Source organism: Leucopleurus acutus (genome assembly GCF_964270905.1).
Source record: "Leucopleurus acutus genome assembly, chromosome: 17".
Taxonomy (NCBI): Eukaryota; Metazoa; Chordata; class Mammalia; order Artiodactyla; family Delphinidae; genus Leucopleurus; species Leucopleurus acutus.
In genome coordinates this window covers 69,789,326-69,816,987 of record NC_139159.1, presented here as the reverse complement: position 1 = coordinate 69,816,987, position 27,662 = coordinate 69,789,326, and the positions used below count along the sequence as shown (strand labels likewise).

At 39.9% G+C, this 27,662-nt stretch overlaps 1 protein-coding gene across 1 annotated transcript in view; it reads right to left on the bottom strand.

Annotated features, from left to right (window-relative positions):
• NSMCE2 (NSE2 (MMS21) homolog, SMC5-SMC6 complex SUMO ligase) overlaps positions 1 to 27,662 on the bottom strand; it is a 224,124-nt gene that overhangs the window by 154,584 nt on the left and 41,878 nt on the right. Inside the window, exon 3 of the mRNA XM_082859097.1 lies at positions 20,871 to 20,977. Coding sequence (XP_082715223.1) covers positions 20,871 to 20,977 — 107 coding nt within the window. The remainder of the gene's footprint in view (positions 1 to 20,870; positions 20,978 to 27,662) is intronic.

Genomic DNA, 27,662 nt, shown 5'->3' with positions numbered 1-27,662 from the left:
AATGGTACAGTATGGTCGGTCCTCCCATTTTGCAGGTTTCCTTTCCGCAGATTTAACCAACTGCAGATGGAAATTTTGATCCACGGTTGATTGGATCCAGGTTGCGAAACCAGTGAATACAGAGAACCAACTGTGTATTTATTGAAAAGGATCTGTGTGTAAGTGGACTCTTGCATTTCCAACCCCTGCTGTTCAAAGGTCAACTGTACATTTCCTGAATGCTTACTATGACTGGCACCTGCTAAGCTTGACATCATCATCTCAGTTGATAATCCGAACACCCCTTGGAAGTTTGTTAGAAATTGTGTTAGAAACCCCCTTTCAACTTAACTTTGCTTTGCATGTGCCTCCAAGTACCAACTCAGAATGAACTTTTATACCTCATCTTAATTTTATGAAAACATACTTGACTTCAGGCAGATATCCTCAACCTTCAGTGGTCATTTGTTAGCTCTCACATGAAAAGATACTTATTCTGAAATTTGGAATTGCCTTTCCTGTCCACCAAGCCTCTGTCATCTACAGAATTACTCAATGCCTTATTTATCATTATGGTATCTCACTCAAGATTTGAGAATAAAAAGTACAGCAATGGGTTGATGCTAATGGGATATACTGGTCTCACCAAGTACCCCATTATCCAGAAAGATGATCTCCTAAAATGCTAAATCATCTACTGAAGATTCAGTTCCAGTGCTGCCTGGGAGACAGTGCCTCATGAGGTTAATGTCCCACAGGATGCCTGTAACCAGTGAATAATATGTGACATTGTTTCTCTGATAGTCAGAACACATGGACCTAGGAACCAAGGGATGAAAGTAGAATGAGTTGTAAATCTTCTCCCCCTCATCACACCTAATGACCAACTTGCATTTTTTCTCCCATGGCTGCAACTCGAGTTCTGCTGGTCTAATAGTCTTAGTACTCAAGAGAAGAATGATTTCACCAAGGGACTCAACAATGCCTTCACTGATTTGGAAACTTAAACAGCAACCTAGCAATTTTGAGCTTCTCATGACACTGACTAGACAGACAAAAAGTGAGGTTACAGAACTGGTTGGGGCACTGAATCTTAATTATCAAGGGTAAACAGGATTGCTGCTACAGGGTGAGGAAAAGGAGGTGTGCATCTGGAACCTGGACTGTCTCCTGGTTTTGCCATGTCTAGTGGTAAAAAATAATGAAAGTCCGTAACAACTCCATACAGGTAGAGCCATCAAGAACACAGATATCCCAGGAACGAAAGCCTAGGTGTTATAGCCAGATAAAAACCTACCTCATTCAGGAGTTGGTTGACGGTGAATGTGAAATGGGTATTGGAGAAGGGAGTTAAAATGCCAACTACGGTTCAGGACCAATAGGAAAAGCTAAGTATCCCGTCATATTTCTTCCTTGGTCTGACATGTACATATTTATGTTTTTAACTAATTTCTCCCTTTCCTTTCCTCCTAACATTTTATAAAAAGTAAGCTGGTGGCTCACTAGTTACAGAGTACCATAATGGAACAGTATGGACATAAAGGAGTAAGTGTGGCCCAAATATCCTAGACTTGGAAACAGTAACTTAAGACGTTGTATCTTTCCCCCTTTGGGGGGAAGACAGAGCATATTTTTCACTGTTATGAGAGAGGGCTGCAATATGTTAGTAGGAAGCATTTTCTTGTTGCACGGTTTGCAAGATTAATAAGTCTGGAAGGAAATCGTATACAGAGGCTGAGCAGCCATACTGGTCTAGAATCTTTTGAACCTTTCCTCTGTTTGGGCAATTTCCCACCTTATGAGTGATAACCTCACTGGGGCAGGAACCAGAAATGCACTTTCTCAGCTTCCCTGCAACAAGAACACAGACATGTCAACTTGGCCCTTGGCCTGTGGGACTTCAATTCTTGAGAATGACATGAAGGAGGTGCCTTGGACCCAGATTACCTAAGGATTTAACCTTTAAATCCCAGCTCTGCCTCATACAAGCTGTGAAATCTTGGGCAACCTCTCAGAAACTTGATCTCCCCATCTATAACTCTACCAAAGTCTTTGCATTGTCACGAATGCTAAATGGATTAATGCACTTAAAGAATTTAGAGCTTTGAAACGCAAATACAGTGGCCACTAGCCACATGTGGTTATTCAAACCTAAATTAATTAAAATTAAATAAAATTTAGTTCCTCATACTGTCACATTCCAAGGGCTCAAAAGCCACATGTAGCTAGTGGCTACCTTTTTACAGTGCAGATATAGAACATTTCCATTACCGCAGAAAGTTCTACTGACAAGTGTTGACTTATAGAATACTTCCTGGCACTCAGTAAGCACTCAAATGATAATTGCTCCTATTATTAATAACTAGCATTGCTATCATTATTATTATTTTACATTACATCCCCAGAACTTATTTATCTTACACCTGAAAGTCTGAGCACTTCTGAGCACTTTCACCCAATCCCCCTCCTTCATCCCCTCCCCTCGCCTCTGGCAACCACACTATCATTATTATCACAATAGCAAGTTTAAGATACAGCTGAATTTAAAATCTAATGGATAACCAATTAAATGTGGTCTTCTAATAAGAATTAGCGGAGTATCAGTAGCAACAACTGCTCTTAATTTATAGTTTATTATGGGCAAGGTACTGAGCTAAGCACTTCACAGGGATATTTTATTTAATCTTCCCCAAACACACAAACAAACAAACAACCTGAGTGGTAAGAACATCCCTATGTTACAGATTGGGAAACTGAGGAAAGGAGTGGTGTAACTACAAGCACTGGAAATGCTCATCAGTATGGGATCTGGGACTCGCTGGATTGGCATGTCTGCAAAACTACTAAATCCATGACAACTTCTTCTTAGACTTCACTACAGAGTTACTGAGTGCCCACTAGGGGTAATGCACTGCGCTAGATGCTGGGAATACAGTGGTAAACAGAGACCAAGGCTCTGCCCTCACAGACTTTTAGTTCTAGTTGAGAAAAACAGTCAGAAAAGATATAATTAGCTGGATGGTAATAAGTGCTATCGAGAACAGTTAAACAGGGTGGGGTAGGTGAGTTCCTGTATGATGGATGGTTAGGGAAGGCTTCACTGAAAAGATGACACTGGAACAGAGACCTGAAGAAAATTAAAAAGGGCAGGGTGGAGTGGTAGGAGATGAGGTCAGAAGTGAAGATGGAGTAAGGGGGCCAGGCCAGGGAGGCCAACGTGGGGCCTTTAGCCTCTAGGCTAAGAGAGATGGGAAGGTTTTGAGCAGAGGAGTGAGAAGACCTGGTTTTCTTTTTTATAGGATCACTCTGGCTATTATGATGAGAATAGATTTTAGGGGAGGAAGGGCAGAAGCAGGAGACCAGTTAGAAGCAGACCAGTTAGTAGGCTACTGCATTCATCTAGGCAAAAGGAGACAACGGCCCACATTAGGGTAGCAAGACGTAGCAAGTAGCAAGAGGTGGTCAGATTCTAACTATATTTTGAGGGTAGAAACAATAGGCTTTATTGATGAACTGGATATGGGCTGTGACACATTAAGGAACTTAGGACAACTTTGGGTTTGGCCTCTCTAGATGAAATGGTACAGTTGCCATTTCCTGAGATGGGGAAGTCTGGAGGAACAGCTGGTTTTGGAAGGTTAAAAGTGAAATGCCTATGGGAATGAAATGAAGTGGGAATGAAAAGAAGACAGCTGTATATCTGAGACATGGTTTTGGAGAGACGATAGGGTTATAATTACAAACGCTATGAAAAACGACTAAGTGTTTGGTGTTATGAGAGCACAAGATACATTTGGCGGACAGAGATCAGGTGATGTCAGGGAGGGCTGTTGAAAAAGAGCTAGACTAAGTTTATGAAGGGCAGGAAGGAGTTACCTATTTGAAAGTGAGAGAAGAGCACTCCCAGCAGAAAGAATAATGTGTACTAAGCCCAGAAGCAAGAGAACATGCCAAGAACTAGCATAAAAGAATGGTAAAAAATGAGGCTACCAAGTTAAGCAGGGTTACAGACCAGGTAAAGACGTCTGAATTTAATGCTGAAAGTAATAAGGAATAAGTGAAGAGGGCAGAGTTGTGAAAAAGGCAGGCAAAATAATCAGATTTCCAATTTAGAAACAGTTTTTGGGCTCCTAGCTAGAAAACATACTAGAAGAAAGCAAAACTTCATGCAGCAAACTATTCATGGGAGAGTGGAGATTGTGAAAATGGGGATGAGGCAGGCAACCTCATTTGAGAATCAGTAAAATCTGGTGATGGAATGCGAGCTATGAGGAGCTAGGAGAAGGGAGGATAATAACCAGGTTTCTGATGTGGGCAACTGTGGGGGAGGATATCGCCATTTCCTCAGTTACAGAATCTCAGAAGAAAATCAAGGGGAAAACTCTCTGAGTTGCTGAATTTAAAGAGCACACTGAAGCGAGAGATCAAATAGATGATTGAATTCATGTGTGTGATTCTCAGACTCATGCTCTGGAATGGAAATAAGGATTTGGGACTCGGCAGCACAAAGACAGTAATTCAAGTTAAAAGCTCAAGAAGAGAGCGCAAAGAAGACAAAAGAGTCAAAGAACAGGTAGGAATACCAAGATTTTATGGCTGGAGAGGTGAAGTAAGGTCCACCGGCAGACTCTGGAGAAGTGGCCGGAAGCAAGAAGAAAAGTCAGACGTGTGTTGTCATGAAAGTTAAGGGAACATAACAATTCGAACAGGAGGGAGTCCTCCATAGTAGCAAAGTCAAATAAGGGAATGACTGAACAATGTCCTCTGGATTTTTCACCAGGTTTGTAACCTAGGGCCATTCCCTCAACTCATTCAGCCTCAGCTTCCTCATCTACACAAGACAAGAATGTTATGGTACCCACCATACCCAGCTGTTGTGAGGATACATGGTGATGCATACAAGGTACCTAGTACAGTGTTAAACACACTAGGCACTTAAAAGAAAAAAAAGCTCTATTCTCAGTGCACCACGTCTTATGTGATGTCAGACAGGCAGGGCGAGGTAACAAGGAGACAGGGGGTTGAAAGCTTGAAGCCACATGAAACCAATGGCCTTGGAGTGCACTGTGCATTTTGAAAAACATGAACGGGGAGAAAAGAACTACAGTCTTTTTCCTTTTCTTCCTCTCCTCTCCCAATGTTTCCTTTCTCTGCACTAAATGCAGTTTATAAATGCAGAAATTCCTGAGAGCCTGTCAAAGGGACCTTTTAAGCATACCTTAGTATTTACACAAAGAACTGTGTTCAGTGTCGATATTTACCACAATCGTCATGAGTTTGTGACACAGACGTTATATTCTTAAGAAGCGTGGCTTAAACTCAGGAGCAGTCCCCAAACAAATAAACGAATAAATGCTCTGTAGAAACTAAATCTATCGATTAGTGATTTCAAAATTTCTTCCAACAGTTTTTGACACGATAAGCCAGGTAATGTTTATCAAATGAAATATTCTAAGTACATGATTAAGGAGACCTTTGGACAACCAAACTGACTTTCAGGTTAGTTTCGACACTGACAAAATGATAGTCAAGGAGAAGCTTCCCAGATGGCGTATACTTTACTGTCAAGGATTAAGGTTCTACCCTTTCTTGCCCTCACCTCCTCAAGGACATGGAACTGGGAAAACGGTCCCAATGTTTGCTTCTCTAATGGAAAAAACATGTGCTTTACAAAAATGAATTTCACTGATTTTTTTTCATATCTAAACTATTCCCACCCTTCTAGTATAATTCCTTTCAAAACCCTTTGCTTTAGGACTGACTTAGCAATTCTCTCAATGCAGCTCTCAATGCACAAAGCCTGTATTATATAGTCCCTGCCCTACCTGCTTATTTTCTGTTACATCCATCAAAATCAAGGCTCCTAAGGAAAGTCCTAACTACTGGGGATCTTGATTTTCTTATACTCATTTAGATAAACTTTTCCATTCAGCTCAGCAGTGGTTGGTGATACTGAAGCTTATTTTGCTTTAGAATCTGAACAATGAAAGAAGTATCTCTTGCTCCAGTCTGTGTGTGTTGTGAGTGTGTGTGGAGGGGAGATGATAGGGGAAGGGATATACACACTTGGTGCTCTCTCTCCTGAAGAAAGCAAAAGACCTGGGAGGAGAACGGGGCAGCAGTGCTCCGTTTCGTGGAGCATTCGAGACCAGAAGACCAGCCTTTGGCACCTGGGCCATTGAGGAGTACCCAACCCATTACACACTCGCCGACGTGAGGACAAGAAGAACTTCTCTCTCACGTTCCATGTCTTTCCTGGGTCCTCCAGTAACTCCCTCCATGAACTAGAGGATCTGAATAACCAAAGGAACAAATTCACCATTTCTGTTGTAACCAAAGAGAAATGCTAATTGTTTTCTTCCCTCTGTTCTTGCCAAGTTTCCATCAGAAAATCCATTTAATGTGACTATAGGGCCTGAAAAAGAAAGAAGCAAAATATCTATTTTTGCTTATATCTATTTGCTTACATCTATTTTGCTTATAACTATCTATATCTAAATGTAAAAATATCTATTTTTACATTTTTTAAAAATCCATAAGTTATCTTCTAAGATTCTGATAAACAGTAAGTTTGATTTCAAATCCCTTGTCTTTATATCATACCACATATCCATAGCACAGAATGAGGGCAATCCAAGGATACAAGGCTGGATGCTTCTCTCAGTTATCACATCTCACCCGACACAGTAAAGACTGCGGAATTACTAATAATCCAGCGGTTTATTAATGCTCCTTATCCTTTATCTACTCCATTCATTCCCATCTAGCCACCTATCAAATTCTCTGATGTTGCCTTCTCTATAATTCATATGGCTTCCTTTCATTTGAAATTATTTCCCACTACTAAAGCTATCAAACTGATTTTCACCTTCCATTTTGTCACCTATGAGAAAAATTTCCTGAGTAAATGAAAATGAATTCTCTCCATCTTATCTAATCAAAAGCCACTGTACCACAAGAAAAAAATAAACAGGTGCTTCATAGTACATAGAGCACTTGTGAGAATAATTTATATAATTTGATTCTCACTGCCAGAGAGAGTAAATAATTTCCTTGAATGGAACACCGAATAGATAACAAAGCTAAAACTACAAGGTGGCCACCAAGTCTGAAGGCATAGACAATACGATTTCATAATGGGCTATAATATTATATCATTAAGCCATTTATTGCATATTCACCTATGTTTCCAGACTTGGTGGCCACCCTGTAAAACCCATATCTTCTAGGCATAACCTGTTTTCCTTGATTCCCTGCACGTTACCCTGAAGCACTAAAGAAGGCAGCAGTCAAAGGAAATTACCATCTTTAAATTGGATGATATTTAAAAATTTATAAACCAGGTTTCATAGTCTGTTCTCCAACTTAAATTCACAAACACATTGTGCACAGAGATTAAAAGAAGCAATTAATATTCTCTCAATGCCTACTATATAAAACCTCACTTCCTGTGAGGGCACGCGTAGTTAAGAACTTTACCTACAGTATCACACTTAATCCTCCCAATAGTCCCGTGAGGTATCATTATCCTCTTTTTACAAATAAGGAAGCTGAAGGTTCTAAGAGGACAGGTCACTAGCACAGTGTCACAAAGCTAGGCAGTGGAGGAGCAAGGATGAAGCTACGTCTTCTGATTCCAGCTGCAGTATTATTTCCACTACCCCAGTGAAACATCCTTTACATGTACCATGACATGCCACTTACTGACCATTTCACTGCCTTCTTCCACAGAGAGACTTCTTCCTCCCTGCTTCTAAAACCTAATCATGAGCAAATCTGTAGTCTAAGCTGGCAAGAAGAAAAAAGTTCCTCAACAATGCCTGGCACATAGCAAGCACTAGAGAAATGTTAGCTAGGCTTACTATTATTATGGAAAGACTGACTATTCCATCTTTTAATATAACAGTTCCATGTAACAATATTCTTTTCCTCAAGCAGTTCTTTAATATTAACAGAATCCCTCCCTATGCATGTCAAATCAGTGTGAAGAGTCTTTTTCACTGACTAAAATTTTACCTTTGGGAAATTTACAGTTAGATATATATAAGATCATAAGCATATTTTATAACCAAGACTACACAAGAACACTCTTTCTCCCAACTAAAACTACAATTCAAAGTGAATTCAACGAACTACATCTTTTATATATATATATATATATATATATATATATATATATATATATAAATTTTTTTTTTTAAGATTTTGTTTTTTTTGATGTGGACCATTTTTAAAGTCTTTATTGAATTTGCTGCAATATTGCTTCTGTTTTATGTTTTGGTTTTTTGGCCCTGAGTCATGTGGGATCTTAGTTCCCCGGCCAGGGATTGAACCTGCACCCCCTGCATTGGAAGGCAAAGTCTTAACTACTGGACTGCCAGGGAAGTCCCACTACATCTGTCTTGAGGTATGGAGATGTCATGAAGAGAGCCTTGAATGACATATCAAAAAACCAAGATTCAATCTCACCTCTTAAGACTAAGCATGTGACCTGCGTATGATCCTTAACCTTCCTGAGGCTCAGAGTCCATCATCCATCTTACCTAACTTGGAAGGTTACTGTGATCACTAAAGAGATCCCAGAAGGCTCCTCATCCTTTACCCAGGGCAAAGAAAGTTGGCTTCAGATTCTTTTAGTTAAAGGGCCAGGGGACTGAAGTAGAAACCGATATTTCCAAATCTGGTTTAAGTAAACCATCAACAGCCTGTAGGCAAATATCAAGTAACTGGGGAAGCCAGAGGAGAAGTGAATTCACTATCATCCAATAGGCTAGGTCCTCCAGAACATCTGAAACACCAAACTGAAACCAATACCACAAACGGGCTTTGTTACAGTTTATAGAAATTGGATCACAATGAACTATTTATGATTATATCATTTTTTTAAAAATTGGCTAGCCTGGAAACCTAGCCACTGAATGTTATTTCTATGGGAAACTGTATTTCATGATTCAATTCAGAAATCCAAACACTGGGAATGTATCTTATTTCTTTCCAGTTCCAAGAGCTAACAGAGACTCCCTTCTGATCCTCTTTGGCATATTCAGGCAGTCTCTTTCACTCTTTGGGCCTGTGGCCATTCAGATATGAGATGTCAGATGGGGACAGTCAGGACATCATAACTATATACCACCTTTCACTTTTTTTGGGGGGGGCAGTATCACAACACATTCCTATTTATAATCTGATTTTATTTACAATTGCCCAGTGAGGTATGTAGGGCAAATAGCATTATTCCTCATTTTAGAAATGAGGAAGCTGAAGCACAGAAGTTTCCGTGACTTGTCCAAGGTCACAGCCTGGCAGAACAAGGATTAGAAGTCAGATCTTTATTTCCCAGCCCAACGCTCTTATCAATGAAACATCAACTGTTGAGAAAAGGGGGAAAGGAAGTGAAGGTGATTATGATTTACTGAGACTTTTTGTCTAATTTCGTCTGACATTGTGAATTTTCATTAATTTCCTTCTTCATTGTTGCCTGATGAGTTAGTCACTAAAACCATAAGATCAGAAAGTATAAATTGTTTTATATTATTTCCTCATTGTTACAGATAGATGTTCAAGTTTAAGTGTTTCATAATAAAGTGACTCAGAGACTAAGCAAGCCCAATCTACATTAGTCACTTGTTGAACTGTTACATGAGATTTCTGCAAAACTCTTGGGGCCAGGGGGCGGGCGGGGGGGGGGGGGCAGAAATAAGCATTTACCAAAAGGATGACTAAATTAAGGACAAAAGGTGAGTGTAAAACTTACACATTTTTTCCTTCTAGTTTAAGCTGTGGCATGAGAAAATAAACATGAGGAAACAAAACACAAGTCACCTATTACCATTTATTCTGAATTTAGGAGGTTTAGAAGAGTTCACCAGTTTAAATCAGCATGTGGTGGACATTCTCGAGACAAGAGAAAGAAGTTAAAAGTTAACAGGACAGAACAATGAGCCTTTGCCTTTATATAGCACTTCTACCTCTCAAGTGCTTTCACATAGGTTATCTCATTTCTTAATCAAGAACTTGCTCTGTCATAGGTAGGTGCAGATATTACTAGGTCATTTTGCAAACGTGCTTAAGGTCAACACAGCTTTTCAGTAGATAGGTGTAGAAAAAACCACAATAATTAAACTGAACAGTAACACCAAACAATTTACTATTGTAATGGGATCATACACACTTTACCTTACAAAGCCAAAACATTTTCATTCCACATTCTGGCAGAGCAATACCATTACTATTATAGAAAATGTGGCATGACATATTCTAATTTCATCTATATTATTTATAGGTGCTTTAAGTAATATGTTAAGTATTTCTTCTAAGAAAAAATTGAGCATATGATATTTTTGCTTAGGCTTTTTAAAACACTGTGTAACTATACCTCATGAGCCATATTTAATTTCTGATTTTGTAAGAGGGATGCTCTGAATACACCCAGCATTTAGTCCATTTAGAACTCTGATTTAGCATTTCATGTGGTTTTACTGGCTTCTGTGTCATGGTAGGGGCTAAAATAAACCTCAGGGTGACAGAGAGTAACCTGATGGGTGGAGAGGGTTTGCTCCTCACTACCAGTAACATTCCAAGAATCACAAGTAGATGAGACAACTGGAAGACATTGAAGCATGTGAGACCCCTGCGTGTCAGCCAAGGAGAAAGTAAAAAGCAAGCAAGTCAGGACGTTTGGAAATCAGTCACGTGATGCAATCGTATTAAACTATTCCTGGTTATTGTTTTAAATTTTAAGTAACAATGACTTGGTCTTTCTAAATATCATTTTCTTTTTAAATTAATTAATTAATTTTGGGGGGGCTGTGCTGGGTCTTCGCTGCTGTGCACGGGCTTTCTCTAGTTGCAGCGAGCAGGGTCTATTCTTCGTTGTGCAGCATGCGGGCTCAGTAGTTGCAGCACGTGGGCTCAGTAGTTGCAGCACGTGGGCTCTGTAGCTGTGGCACGTGGGCTTTGTCACTCCACAGCATGTGGGATCTTCCCAGACCAGGGATCAAACCCGTGTCCCCTGCATTGCCAGGTGGATTCTTAACCACTGGACGACCAGGGAAGTCCAAAATATCATTTTCTATTAGAAGATAATTGAATGATTATTTTAAGGTGAAATAAAGGAGAGAAGAAATAATTAAATTGATTTGGTGAGGACAGCACATAAGGATTTTCACTATTTTAAAGAATCCTATATTATGTGACACAAATTTCCCTTAAAAAAAAAAAAGAGGATGGGACTTCCCTGGTGGCGCAGTGGTTAAGAATCCGTCTGCCAATGCAAGGGACATGGGTTTGATCCCTGGTCCAGGAAAACCCCACATGCCGCAGAGCAACTAAGCCCCTGCGCCACAACTACTGAGCCTGCGCTCTAGAGACCGCGAGCCACAACTACTGAAGCCCGCACACCTAGAGCCCGTGCTCCGCAACAAGAGAAGCCACCGCAATGAGAAGCCTGTGCCCCGCAAGGAAGAGTAACCCCCGCTCGCCGCAGCTAGAGAAAGCCTGCGCACGCAGCAATGAAGACCCAAGGCAGCCAAAAATAAAAATAAATTAGGGGAAAAAAGAGCCCAAAAAGAAATGAAATTTCAGAAAGTTCAAGTGGTTAAAAATATCAGGCTGGCCATGGCACAAAAGAATGAAAGTCACTATTGCTAGAAGCTTGATGCTTTAAGGGAGAAACAGAATGAAAAGAAATCCTCACCATTCTCTCAATGACAGTTCACTGGGCACTGGCTCCACTTCAGAATGAAAGAGCTTTCCTTACCAGGACAACTGCAAACTCACACAGGGCTTGAAAAATTAAATCCATTTACAGTCTCTCCATTTATACACTTTCTTTTCTTTCATTTGTCAACGATTCATACAGATTACACAATTGAAACAGAGCTGACAACTTGCATATGATACATCAGAGGGGTAAATCCAACACATTTTCTCTCCCAATATTTGTTCAAATGGGTGCTACTAATAAAAAAATATTATTTAAAGATGGAAATGTAAGTGAAGAAATATTTCTCTCTGTGCACTTGGGAATATATAATTATGCTATTTATTGAACTATCTTGCTTACATCTTTAAGTAATTTTTGTTTACTTTAGAAAACATCAAATGTTATTCGTGAATTACCAAAGTTTTCACTTAGTTGTCTGGCCCGTATCTCTAGTGTGGCTCCCCCTCCATTGCCATTAACTAGCATATGTTTTTTTTTTTTTTTTGCGGTACGCGGGCCTCTCACCGTTGTGGCCTCTCCCATTGTGGAGCACAGGCTCCGGACGCGCAGGCTCAGCGGCCATGGATCACGGGCCCAGCCGCTCCGCGGCATGTGGGATCCTCCCGGACCGGGGCACAAACCTGCATCCCCTGCATCGGCAGGCAGACTCTCAACCACTGCACCACCAGGGAAGCCCTAACTAGCATATGTTAAAGGGAGCAATCTCTTTCTCATTGCTACAGACAGAAGTAGACTTATTGATCAGGGGACTTCACATCCAACTGGCCAAATGCCATGCATCTCACTGGCCTGCTCCCCCATATTCTGCCCAATCCTTTTGGCTTACAACAGTATGAGCACCAACTTTCCCCCAACATCCTCTCTGCCCCCATTACCAGAAGACTCCTAAGGAAAGAAGCCCTTCCTTCAACCTCTCAAGGACATAATCATCTCTGCTCTTTCCCAACGGTTTCCTGCAGCCTACTCTACTGTCTAAATTTTAACTCAAATTTCCTCTTCAGATACTATTTAAATTTGATCAAAGGAAATGACTTCTCCTTTACAGAACTCTCTGGGCAACTTTATAAACGAGTCTTGACAGAACTGTTTTAGGTGCTTTCATGCTATCACTTTTCATCGTTTCCAGAACTCTCTGACCTATATTCTATCACCCCCACTTTAAGAAGAAATTGAGGCTCAGAGTTAGAGGGTAGAAAAGCCGCAATTTAAGCAAAGGCTCTTCTCCCTTACTCTGAATTTCTTAAGCATGTTTTTATTGTCTGTGTCAAACTATTTCACTGTTAGTACTATTTTGTAGCTATTTTATAAACACATGTCAAGAGGCTTTTGTCTCTTCATTAGACTAAGCATACTATTGGCACTAACTGAACAGTTTAATTATGAGATTAATAAACAAGCAACTGCTTTCAACCCCACACTCTGCAAATGCATTCATTTTACAGTGAATCTTAACATTTGGTGATCCATTCCGTGGTTCAAACTATTTTCCCGTCTCTCTTCTGCAGTTAGCCTACACTCTTTCACTGCCCATGAGCACCACTGCTAGATAGTGGGGAATGGCCAACATCTCAAGATCTTTAATACTTATCAAGTACAGTGAAAAGTTTGACATGGAAGGAGGCTCAAGTGATTATCTAAAATAAGGGTTTGATGCTACCTACGGACTATGCCCAACGTCAGAAATAAGCAGGAGTTTGCTATATTAAAGAACATTCACATCATTTAAATAATTCAAGTGGGACTTCCCTGGCGGTCCAGTGGTTAAGACTCCGAGCTCCCACTGCAGGGGGCGTGGGTTCGATCCCTGGTCAGGTAACTAAGATCCCACATGCCGCGTGGCACAGCCAAAAAAAAAAAATTCAAGGAGTTACCTGCCAGAATTGCCCAGTACCACTGAGGCCAAGGTGTTCAATAAGCATTGAGTTGTGCTGAACCAGGTCTTTCAAAGTCTGTATGCTTTTTTCTGTCCACACTGCTGCTGTGTCCTTTCTACCTAAACTATCCCCTCCTCTCTTCATTTCCTTGAAAACTTTTCCTTCTCTCCACTTTCCTGAACCAATACCCCACACCGGGGGTCTTGTTTGCTTCAAAGAGACATGGCCAAGCAACCATTGAATGTTTTTAAAAACTTTTCTTTCCTCTCTTTCACTGTTGGAATAACACATAGTCTTTTCAGAGGCCTGGCCCTTTCCTGATCTTCTGCATAGAAACATCTTGTAGGTCCATTTTAGGTAGGGGGTTTGATATACTCCCCAGTTCCCTGGATGTCACAAAAACTCTACCACAAACTGCTGAATCCATCTTTTAGCCTCTTCTGTAAGGTACAGGGATTGAGACTACAGAAGCGTTTTCCAAACTGGGTTCTGTAGAGTACCAGTCCTTCCCCCAAAGAGGTTTTCAAGTAAGGTTAGGAAATTACTAAATATTCCTCCTTTGGAGAATCACAATGCATAAAAGCATATTAAGGGCTTTGGAGTCTTTAAGGAAATTCTTTTAATCAAGCACTCCCCAAACTTATTTGACCACAAAATCCTTTTTTCCTATTATACTTACTCACATCGTGATTAATTAGTATTACAGAGCAAACTTCTGAAAATGCTGCATTAGAGGCACATTAAGACCCAGTAGAGTGTAAACGTTTTTATAATTATGAATAAAATCCAACACTTAGTACCTACAAAACACGAAGATGGATTTCTCTAAACTACCCATGATAAGAAGTCTTAATATGGCACAAGACCAGAATGTTCACCTATTAGTAGCTACTTCACTTGGTAACCTAAGAGATTTATATCTGGATTCTTTCCTATAGAGACAACTCAATTAGTGAAATACTATATCCAGACCTAACTCTCTCTGTTAGCATTAGAAAAAATGCTACCAAACACAACCTTAATTTCGGAATAACTACAGAGGGAGTTCTAAAGGAACGGAATAGAAATTAATTACCAGTAATCATACATTGCAGGGCCAAGAGGCTGAAGAGTGAATACCTACATCAACTTTTTTTCCCCCTGGTTAATTTCCACATCTGCGCAATATTCCTACAGATGAAAAGGCTTATATGTGGAGCATCTGTTAACTTTGACAGGAAAGGTGTTAAGAGACCACACACCATCATGGAGGGCGGGCAGTGGAGAAGAGGGGGATCCCACAGTACTTTCCCACTTGGCTCCAAGAGATTCTCACTAATTCCACTGTCCTCTCTCACCTTCTTGCTATTCTGCTGACAACAGTCATTTCTCTCATGCTCAGGAATCTTCTGTCCTCAACTGTCATAATCCCAAACAAATTTACCCTCCTTTCTCTTTTGTCAATGATTCACAATGGGAGGTGCATTCTTAGATGCAGTCAGAAGATGGTGATAGCCAATAAATCACATCCTCTGCCCTGGAACTTTCCTCCGATACTATAAATTTTTAGCTTTCTAAGTGAGAAATGCTCCCCAAATCTGGTATAACTAAAATAGTAACTCCCAACTTACAAGATAGCTCATAAGATTTCATGTTAAAGCAGAAGATGTTAAGGTAACTTTAAAATAAGATTTACAAAAGGCAAAGCTTACCAGTTGATGAAAGGTGAAGGGTGAAGAGGCATAGGGAAGTGATATTAAAAACATTCTAAACTAGTTGCATAATGTCAAGGCTGAGGTAAGCTATACCTTTGACCCACCTTGTTCTTTTATTATATCTGAGATTGTGTTGGTTTCAACAACTTACGTGAGGTATATTTCCACTCTTCTAACTCTCAACACGCTACTTTTAAAATGCAGACTAAATGTTCAGGTTAGCTTAGCAAGTAAAAGTCACAGTACACAGGACATATCCATGAACAGATTTATAAGAAACAACACAATAAACCGATCCAGCAACTAACTGCCCCTGTTAGGTTAAGAAGAAAAATATTCTCCCTCCCTACGCTTTTGGTAGGAACTGTCATAAAAAACTGATTTAAAAAACCGCAACAGGGGCTTCCCTGGTGGCACAGTGGTTAAGAATCCGCCTGCCAATGCAGGGGACACGGGTTCGAGCCCTGGTCCGGGAAGATCCCACATGCCGCGGAGCAACTAAGCCCGTGCACCACCACTACTGAGCCTGTGCTCTAGAGCCCGTAAGCCACAACTACTAAGCCCGCGTGCCACAACTAGTGAAGCCCACGCGCCTAGAGCCCGTGCTCTGCAACAAGAGAAGCCACCACAATAAGAAGCCCACGTACCGCAATGAAGAGTAGCCCCCGCTCACCGCAACTGGAGAAAGCCTATGCAGCAACAAAGACCCAACGCAGCCAAAAATAAAAATAAATAAATTTATTTAAAAACACACACACACACACACACACAACAAATATGTGGCAGCAATCTGATTCAAATGCTTCCAAATCTTAGATAATCTCTAAGATGCATGTAGCCCAAAACAGAGTAATAGAGGAAGGTGAAGAAAATAAAACACTCTGGATTTTCCATAAAGTAAGATGCTAAGGTAGCACCTACTAAAAGAACCATATACAGGTAAAATGTGACAATTCTTTTAAGATTTGAAGTTTGTTGCAGTAAAATTGCACTATTAAGTATCATGATAAAGAAAATGCAAAGTATAATGTGAATCCTAAGCTTTAGTTATTTTTGCTAAACTCTAGGACTAGGCTGCTCATCAAAAAGCACAGGAAATATATATTTTACCACTGACTGCTAATATTATCTGCAACTAATCTGAACCTGTTAGGTCATTTGTCATTTAGCTTCAGGGGGCCCATCCTTTCTCACTATGAGAATTAACACTATAAAAAGTTGCAAAGACCACCCCAACGATAGTGGTGGACGCTTTATCATCTCTTATTTGAAAAAACAGATACCTGAGAATAGATTTGAAGATTCCTTGAATTAAGCTGGTGCCCACCCTCTGGAATCTGAAGCCCACGATGGACTCCATGTTTAGTTTAAAACCACCACATAAATCCAGAATCAGAAATACACAGTATTACCACTGTTTATTCAATACATGATAAAGAGTCTCACTTCAAGAGGGATAACCCATTTGACCAGTGAACTGGCTTGAGAAGCAGAATACTGGTAATGAAATTATTCTTAAATCAACTACTGCCATAACTTGCTTTAATAAGCACAGTTCCTGGCACATGGTAGCCGCTCACATCTGTGGATGAATGAATCCTTGACCAACCTTAGGTAGGTTACTCAACTACTCTATAGACTTTAAACTTTCTATGTATAAAAATCGGCTTTCTCTGGCTTAATTTTCTCAAATTAAGCCTTTGGATTGATCAAGGCACTCTGAAACTCTGACACTGAGGAAAAAAAAAAGATGCTTCCATTTCATGCAAAAGTCACATAGACAGGGAAGTTATATATCATGATCCCCATGTTGAGGCTCATTTGACTTTCATCTTAGATTCAATATCACTTCATCAGGAAGGAGTCCCCTAACCACCAACCCACTCCCCCCTCCCAGCTGATATGCCCCCTGAGTTATTAACTCCTTGAAAACTTTATTTTCCCTTTGCAGTACACAGCACAACAATCATTAAATAACATCTGTATTGTTCTTTGTTAAATGTTTGTCTCCCTCTCTAGGCTTCAGACATTCTGAAGGTGAGATCATATGGGCTTTGCTGATTGACCTCCTCTTTCTTGCACCTAGAAGTAACCTGGCACACGGATGTTTAGAAAATATTTGTTCAGTGAATGTTTGAGAACAAAAAGCCAGCCAATGGTGCCCCTTCAAGATACTCAAATAATAAAAGCTTAGAAATCAAGGAAGGGAATGTTAGGTCATCAAAAGCTAATGTTCAGAACATCACTCTGTTCTCAACATGAAACTGAGAGAAGTTTTTCCTCAACAGTAACAGCAATAAAAGAAGTAAGTGTATCATAGCATATCTATGTGCCATTTTATACCTTTCAAAACACTTTCATCACGTGTGGTCTCATGACTGAAAGTCTCCAAAGAGTTCATACAGAAATTCTGTTTACGGTTCTACATGTTTTAAAGAGTTGTGACAGGTATATAACCCACTTATCCTGGAAGTTTTTATAAATAACTTATAGACTGTCTGGGAATTTTTTTTTCCCCCCTTAGGTGCTCACTGCATGATATTCCCTCTACAAAACAGCTGGGACAAAGTCCCTTTTTTTTTTTTTTAAGTTTCAGAGCGCTGAAATAAATACTGATTCCAAATAAAGTCTTCAGCTCTATTCTTCAGCTCTAGCAGCTCTATTTTCTTAAAGGACAAAGAAAGGCAATCTGAGAGCTTCTGTTGGATGCCAAAGGGACTTCCCAGGGATTGTTGGTAAATTGAACCACATCTAAGGTTCCAAAGTAAACTTCTAAAACCTTTTCAGCGGTGTATAACCTTCAGAATTCTGTGAAGGTGAGAGCAGGAGCGAGATCTTTATTTAAATGATAAACTTTAATGCTCTTTGATGATGACAAATTTTTTTTTAACTTTCTATGACTATATGAAAATTCATAAACAGAAAGACCACGGGGTGGATGAGAATCTTGGCAAATGATACAGGAATGGAAGTACTGCAGCTCTTAAAAGTCTATGACAGAGCAGAAGTGAAACGAGACTCAACAGGGGCTCCTATTTTCTGTATTCTTTCCTAATAATCTGACTTAAAACAATTTCTTTGTTTTAGAGATCATAAAGACCTCATACTGTAAACTTTACCAGCTTATAGCTAATCCTATATGATTCCTGAATTCCAAGGGAGGACAGGTCAAAGCCAATAAAAGTTTTATTTCAAAGCCCTGAAATAAAGTGAGCAAAGTACTCGTTAAGAAAGATCCAGTTCCACCTTCCTCAGGAGTATGTTTGGAAATCTGGGTTTGTAATAACATAGTATCTTTATCTCCATCAAATTTTATGAATGTCAAAGTGTTTGATACACAATATCTAATCTGATTCACATAATAATCTTGTGAAATAGGCAGGCCAAGAACCTTATAGATGAAGAACACGAGATTCCAAGAGGTTAAGTTTCTTGACCCAGGATCATAACTTAGAAAATGGAAGCACCAGGGTTGGAAGAATTTCTGATCCCTAGACCACTGCTATTTCTATAGCACAGAACAGCTATACCATTCTGGACTCTCTGAATCTGCTGTTCATTCTTTATTCCTCATCAAAACAGGCAATAAGATAGCAATGTCCATAAATGTCCATACTATGTAAAGAGTACACAGTATATAAAGAGGGTAAAATATTCCCCTTAAAATAATGGTCACATCCCCACTATGTCCCTATATGGTTTTAGGTCTTAGAAATCTTATTAAACTATGATTTGCTATTCTTGGTCTCATATCAAGCTTATATAGAGAGCACAACTTTGCATGAGAAAAAAACGCAATAAACATGTGTTCTCTTATTAAAGACCAGGGACCTTCCCGACAAGCATTAGAATCACTAAATCCAAGTTACTCCATACTCTAGCGTAAGGTTAGAGCTGAAAAGCTGGATAAAACTCCAATTATATTCTTTCCTGATTAGTAGGGTGGGTGTAATGGGATGAGGCCTCAGGATGAAAGAAATGCTATTAACTACTGAATGTGCATGAGGGTGAGGGTTGCTTTTTCTTTTTTTATGACTAAGTTTTTTGAAGGGGGAAAAGTCCAATTCTTCACGTAAAAATACCTTACATATCTGTGAATCCTAGGGTTTAATAGAAAAAAAATCCACATTAAGTTCTTCAACTTCCAAAATCTGTTTTCTTATCTATAATGTACATCGTGCTGTTATATTTGCAAAACATCAAGGTTAAAGATAGAAAAGCCTATCAAATAACCTCCATAGAATGTAAGCGTCAAGGCAGGATTGATCTATACAATAAGCCTAACTCTGATCTTTGGTAACAAACACACTTTATTCTATAAAGTCAGCCTTGTTCTTTTAAGGCAGTGGTTTTCAACATTGGATACATAACAGAATGGGTTTTTAAAAAATACTGGTGCCCCAATCCTTCTCCAGATCAATGAAATCAGAATCTCTTTAGTGTAGGGTAGGGACTGGCTGTTTCTAGGGGTCAGCTGGAGTTGAAAACCTCTGGTCTAAGTGCTTTGCTATCTAGTTTAAGAATCTAACATGACATCATTTTCATATTTTCCTATGGAAGGAATATTCACAGTCCCAAGACAGTCACAATGGTTAGAAACACCAGAAATGTACAAGTTGAATGAGTGTATTACTTGGATATAAGCAGACATTCTTAAGTTAGTCACAACTGCTACACTTAATAAATATTAACCATTAAAAAAAAACAGAAAAAAAATTTTAAAGAAAGAAAAGAACAGAAAAACTGCATATAACCATGAACATATATACCCATTTAACTATAGCTTAAGTATTAAACCATATTCAAAAATTTATCTCCCACTGAATAGTAGCCAATCTTGTAAAGCATTTTATTTTTGGAATTTTTCCATAGATATAAGTAAGAAAAAGCAAATAAAGAAACCAGAAGTACAAGACATCCTATTACACAGGTATATGAAATCAGTTCAAAGGGGAGTTTCCACTGCTCAGAGGACAAAGCACTTCTCAGAAACATTACTGCAATCATACTGCTCATTTCTTGCTCAACACAGTACTGCTGAAAAGGATGTTGCTATGTTCCCACCTTAACTGCCTTATGTGTTGTTCCTGTGACATGCTGGAGCCAACAAAGACAAGTTTGGCTTCTGGAAAAACCAAAAGGCCACGCTTCTCTATTTGTAACCTTGCTCTAAAACCTCTCCCTATTATCTGATTCTATGAATTTTGCAATAGCTGCATATTCGTTAAAGCTGGAGAATGAGTAACTAAACCTGGTCTAAATTGTATGCTTAAGCAAATATAACAATAAAAACAAGTCCTACGCAATTTGTAGCATTTTATAAAAAACTACTCACATTCGAAGGAGGCTTAGACTAAAAAATTCGAGACCAGAAAATGCAAGGAAATCTAAAACAGATGTAATATCCTAATTAAACCTAGGTGGCCTATCTGGGAAAATATTTAAGATTCCTATTCTATGAACTTCCTGATTAAGAAGAGATTAATAGCTACTACAGTAAGGATAAGAAATTATTAAAGGTTAGAAAAGAATTTTGATTTGTGTTTCTAAGTCAGTGAGCTGTAACCAAATATAACTAGGTGAGTGGTATAAACTTACATGGTTTATTGTAGATTGAACAGCCTTTAAATAATGGTTTAGTTCCCGATCCATCATTGCAAATTCAACCATTGCCTTATCCATACTGTATTCACTACTCACTTCAGCTGAAAAAGAAAGGAAAGCAATGATCATTTTCCATTTAAAATGCCGTATTTGGGGCTTCCCTGGTGGCGCAGTGGTTGAGAGTCTGCCTGCTAGTGCGGGACACACGGATTCGAGCCCTGGTCTGGGAGGATCCCACATGCCGCGGAGCAACCAGGCCCGTGAGCCACAACTACTGAGCCTGCGCGTCTGGAGCCTGTGCTCTGCAACGAGAGGCCGCGATAGTGAGAGGCCCGCGCAATGCGATGAAGAGCGGCCCCCGCTTGCCACAACTAGAGAAAGCCCTCGCACAGAAACGAAGACCCAACACAGCAAAAATTTAAATAAATTAATAAACTCCTACCCCCCAACAACAACAACAACAAAAAATGCCGTATTTGGAAAAAGCTGTACCAACATAATTTATCAATCAATGGTCTATCTAAATGATTTTGTAAAGGTATTGCATATTTTAAAAAATGCCTTCAATATATGGCTGCTTCATTCAAAATTCGAAGAAGACACCCAGTAGAAAAAGTCTCAAAGGTGGAAATGTAGACTCAGACTCAGGAGTTCCAGGCTGTGCCACCTACCTGGACAATCTTAAATCAACCACTACACTTTTCTCAGCCTCAGTTCCCTCATCCATTGAAGCAGCCCACTTATATATCTGCACATGAACCTTGTAGTATTGTTAAAAATCAAATAAGGAAGATTTCCACTTCTAGTAATGGTAGGTTGGGTTATGTGGACCAATCCTCCTACTGAAGACAACTAAAATGACTGGAGGGCTTCTCTGGTGGCTCAGTGGTTAAGAATCCGCCTGCCAATGCAGGGGACACGGGTTCGGGACCTAGTCGGGGAAGATCCCACATGCCGCAGAGAAACTAAGCCTGTGCACCACAACTACTGAGCCTGCGCTCTAGAGCTTGTGAGCCACAACTACTGAGCCCATGTGCCACAACTACTGAAGCCCGTGCACCTAGAGCCCGTGCTCTGCAACAAGAGAAGCCACAACAATGAGAAGCCGGTGCACGGCAGTGAGGAGTAGCCCCCCGCTCACCACAACTAGAGAAAGCCCGCACGCAGCAACCAAGACCCAACACAGCCAGAAATAAATGAATAAATAAATTTATAAAAATAAATAAATAAGTAAAATGATTGGATAAAACAGGAAAAAGAGTAATCTCCTTAAAAACAAAAGGGTCACAAGATAGTAAGAAACAACCAGGGCAAAATTAGGGAAAACCAAAAAAGAGAAGCTGAACACAGGAAATCAAAGTTGCATACCCTCCCCCAGTAAACTGGGTCCCCACTCATCAGAATAAAGATGAACCGTAAGTAATCCCACTCTGCTCCTCCAGGCTGCAGGGAGGTTGGCCTTGGCCACTGAGCAGAACAGAGGGAAGAGGGAGAGAGAAAACAAACATGTTTCTGAAAAACTGTATCAACAAGCCACAGCCTGGGTTTGCAGCCTGGGTTCCCCTCACCTGAGTGGTGCTGGGAACCTGAGCTCTGATGTTGGTAGGAGGTGGTCTCACAATGAAAGTACCCACACGTACTCCCCTCTGGAAAAGACACTTGTATCTGAGGCCTCAAATAACCCTACAAATAATTGTTAAGGATAATGAGTAGATTACAGGGGACAAAAAATAAAAACAAAACAAAAACCTTACAAGGAAAAACACAAGAAAACAAGCCAAAAAGAGTAAAAATCAGCAGAAACAGATTCCCAAATGTTTCAGATATCAGTCAGAGCATGAAACAACTATACTTACTATATTTAAAAATTAAAAGACCCTCAGGAAACAGGAGACTATAGAAAGCAACTAGTAGATTGGAAAAGCAAGATAATATTCTTCAAAGTGATTTTAAACTTTTTTTTTTAAGCTCTAGACACACAATTTAATAATAGATCGGGAAAAGATAGAGAACACAGGATAATAAAAACGTTAACATTAAAAAAGCTGAAAGAAATGAAAATAAAACTGGAGTCCTTAAATCATATTAGGGGATGCACACACTCAAAGACTCTTCATTCAAATAACTTGGCTCAGACAAATGGCAGTATTTCTTGTCCACTCTGAAGAACAGTACAACAGTTCATCTCTAAGTCATGAAATAATATAAAACCCACTTACATTTGGCTTTTAAAAAATGATTTTCCTGGACTTCTAAATTATGCTTTAGTTTTACAGTAGTCAATTATAAACACACTCCATAAAATATCTTCTGGTAGAATATCTCTTGGCTGGTAACACCCAGACTTCACAGAATATACATATCCCTTAATATAAGCTTTTTTTTTTTTTTTTGAGGAGTGGGAAGGGGCAATGTTTATATAAGAAAAATTTGTATTTACATTCCCCAAATTAAATACATTTTTAACAAAGTGGTATATGAGAAAGGTCTCAAGTCATATTCCATAAAAAATTGTTAGACCGTTTGAAAATCTCCAAACATCAATGAAAGAGACATGTTGCTTAGCTGTTGCTGGTACCAACGTGTATCTATTGCCATATATACAACAAATGTTTGTTAAAAATCCTATTAATTGCTTGATGATCAGGAAGAGAATTTTAAACAATTTATATCCTAATAATGATGGGTTGTGACTTATACAGGCATTTTACTGTATATAGTTACATTTAAGTAAATTGGTTAGGGGTTTGGGGTTGGCCTGTAATTTAATTTTTTCCCATTTAAAATAATGAAAAAAAGAAAAAAAAAGAAGAAAGAAAGAAAAATAGGCCCCTGGTTTCACACAAACCTTATCTAGTTAAAGGAAATGATGATGTGTGTGTGTGTGTTTTTTTCCTTTTCTTAGTGGAATCAGTATATTTTATGTGTAATAGATTCTGATACTGGGACCATTGAAAAAGTGGGTCAAGCTGGTAACCTGAGCAGAGACTAACAGCATAAACTGCTTTATCAAAAGTGCAATAATTAGTGGCAACTTCAACCTAAACAGAAACTCACTAAAGGATGTATCAGCAGCAAAAGTCTTTCAAGTATGAGAAATAAAAATGTGTCAGGGGCTTAAATCAGTAGGAATTGACATAATGTTGGCAACCCCCCTCTGGAATTAAATGAGTTAATTTTTTAAAGCACTTAGAAATATGCCTTCGACATTAAAGTTTTCAGAGTAAGCAGGATGATGATTCTCATTATCAAGGTCCATAGACATAGCAAGACTTGAACCAGATAACAATTTCAAATACAAGGCCAAGGAGACCTTCCCTGCAAAGGAGAACGTGAGCGATGGCTGCCAGTATTTGATGGCAGGAAGCCTAAGGGAAGTACCTGAGGAGGCCAACTGTGGACATGCAGCCTCAGCTTAGGCTCCAGGGCCCAAGAATGTTGGGACAAGCTAAAGAACCTAAGTGATGAATAGTGCAGCCTGAGGCGACAAAGGGAAAACACCAGAAGAGAGCAGGACGCTACTCCTGAGAAGAACCGAGAACCACGCCACACCACACCTGGAAGTGATGCTCAGTCAGATAACTTCAGGCTCAAGTCAATGTTTTCATCTGCTGCGGAGAAGGGTTTGGAGAGACTAGAGACGGAAGACAAGAGACTCCCACAATGGCATCTGGAAGAGAGGTCATGAGAACATCCGTATCAAGTAGTTGTTAACCCCTGTCTCCCTTATTATTACATGTTCATGTTTCAGAAATACCAGGCAAAGGAAGGCACAGGGAATGTGTCCTGTTCCACTAAGGAACTGAGGTGGGGAAAGAGCATAGTGTTGCATGAAAAAGGCTAAATAAAGGCCTGAAGAGCTCAGGAGGAAAAGAGGGATGAACACATCAGCAGGGAGCTGGCTGTGGACTAAAAAGTGGCTGGGGCGTTGGGGAGGTGCAGAGACTGACCAGCTAGAGGTTCCCTGCTCCTTTATTCCACAGTATATAATCCCACTACCAAAATTCTCCCACTCTCACAGGGAAAGCCCTCCTAAAAATCCACACCAACCAAATCCTACACATCCTTCAAGGGCTGAGCTCAGGCCCTACCTGCTTTTAAACTCTGCCAGCCTAGAAGGATCTCACTTAATTTATCTTAACAACTATACTTGATACTTTGGCACTTTGAAACATAAACAATCTTGTTTTCTTATATGAATTTGTCTCATTTTTCCAAACAGACTTTAATCCATTTGAGGGCAAGAATGATGGATCCAACAAAGAACTATAGGAACTCTTCCTTCAATATTCTTATATGGCCATCATATAATAAATTTGAAAATTAAACTTTCACCAAACTAAAAATTGTCCTGCCTCTGATATTCAATTGAATTAAAATGCAAAGAAGACATGTAATATAAACTTATTTGCCTATTTTCAGTGTGATTTTTCCACAGGAAAAAGGTTGGCACTAGCGCTGAGTGTGGGGGGGAGATTACAAAAATGATGTTAAAATTCACAGAATGACAATCTCAGAGAGGCAAATATTACTGTAGCACACCTCTGCAAGCCAAAAAGTAACTGCAATGATAAAATATATATACATAATAATAATAGCTGTACCTAACAACTGGTAAGCACTTTATTATGAGCCAAGACTACTTAGCGTACTGTGTTTACATTAAACCTCACAGCAGCATTAAGAGAAAGGTAGTTTTAGCTCCCCTTTATATATGAGAAAACCGAAGCACCAAGCACTTGAAGTAACCTGCTCAAGGACACAACGGTAGTGAGTGGCTGAGCTAGGCCTCCAACTCAGACCTTCTAGCTGCAAAGTATGTACACTAGCCTCCTGTGCTAAAAGGTGCTTAAACGTGAGAAGGACAAGCACCTCCAACTCCTCCATGGATATCCAGGGAACAAACCCTTGGGGTGGGGGGGACTGGGGGGCAAGTCATGGCCCTGAGCTTCATCTCAGCTCCCGGTGGTCTTTCCAAGTAGGACACTGGCCAACGCCACTCAGATGTGATTGGGCCCGGTCCGATCACATTTGGGAAAAGCTTTCCCAAATTCCTTAGTAGAGGAAACCGATAACAAAAAGAAAATCATCTTCCCCTTTTAGAAGATTGCTAAGTTTTAACACTGGTGAAGAGAGTGATCTTTCCCATCAGCAAGGCTAACTGGAGGCGCTATAAAAGTAACCAAGTCACCCACTGAATGCTAGGAGAATAACTAAGTCAGCTCTAGCAGCTGGCAAGTCAACCTGTACCAGGCCAAGAGCACCAGCAACAACAGAGACGGAAGTAGCAGCCATGCAAGGGCAGCAACAGAGAACTGTTTCAGGGGAAGGGAAGAGCCCTGGAAGGCTTCACATGCAGAGGCACTTCTGAGTGGAGCCCAGTGTCAAAACCATTTCTATTACCCGTGTCTTTGACTGTCCTCCCCTGGCCAAGCAGGGTCTGGGAGTCTAGGAATATTCTCCTTTCTTCAATGTGCCATTCAAGGAGCATTAATTTATTATAATCAATCCTTGCTTGTGTTAATCAAATGAACCTAAGTGATACACTTGAACATTCATTTACAAGCCAATAAATATGTGGGGAGGTCTCCTGGGGAGAGCTCGGAGACTCGGTGGGACCGATGTGACACATCTGGCACACCGATTAAGAAACTGCTCCAAGAAGTTAGTTCAATAACTCGCTGAAATATGTCCCCCTAACCCCTGCCCCAGCAAATTAAGTCCAGAGGGCACAGATAATCTTTGATTTGTATTAAACAATTATAACTGCTTCTGTAAGGACGCCAGTAGCGTGGCAAACGTGCCTTGTCTGTACCAGTGACCCTGCTCAGCGCTATCCCAAACACCATGCGCTGCTAACAGGACCTGAAGAACTTACAAAGTGTCATTTAGACCAGGAAGGGCCACAGAATTAAACCCATTCTTTAAGGATGGCTTCTGTTTCATTTTGTTTTTTCCTGTTCATTGGCAAGCCCTAGAAAACTAAAGAGTGATAATCGCTGAAAGAGGACCTCTTTTTAGACTGAAGTGCTCTGATATTTATCTAACATAAGAAGTATCTGAATGGATGCAGTTGGCCTGCATATGATCCTCCTAAAGTCAAACAAACCTGTAATTATGCAATCTAGGCAGCCACGCTGATCATTAGACATGTCACCTGTTATTCAATGTCAGAACGCACTAACAGCAATATGAGAACTATTACTATTCTTTCATTTTGAAGTGCTGAATAAGGCATTAAAGGTACATGTTACATAAAGAACATTAAGCAGAAATGGGTGATTTAGTGTTGCAATCAAATTCAACTTAAAATTCATGAGACTTCAATGAGAGGAAGATAATGGCTGAGGCAGGAACACTTACGAAAGCAAAACAATTATATGGAAACTAGCAATCAATGCGGGTTGTCTCAAAAGTGAAAGATGGGCAAAATGAGGGAGAAGAGGGAGGTCTGAGAGAGGAGAGCAAGGGAGGAGACTAGCTATTTTCACAGATGTAGGCAGACTCAGGAGAGACAAATTTCAGGCCCCTTGTAGCTAAACAAGGTATCAATAGGTAGTAAGCCTTTAACAATATGGTAATTCTTATGTAGCACAGTTCAGACTCATGAGAGTTTATCCAGGGTGAGTTCCAAGATTGTCTAGTGTCTATTCCCAACTTATTTGCTCCACATAATGACACTTTCTTGGCTACTGGTTAAAAAATGGGGATAAAGAAGATTCTTTATCTTGGCTTCCCCAAGTCCAGATGGGCATGGTCAACAGACCAGTCAAGCTTTTCTTCCAT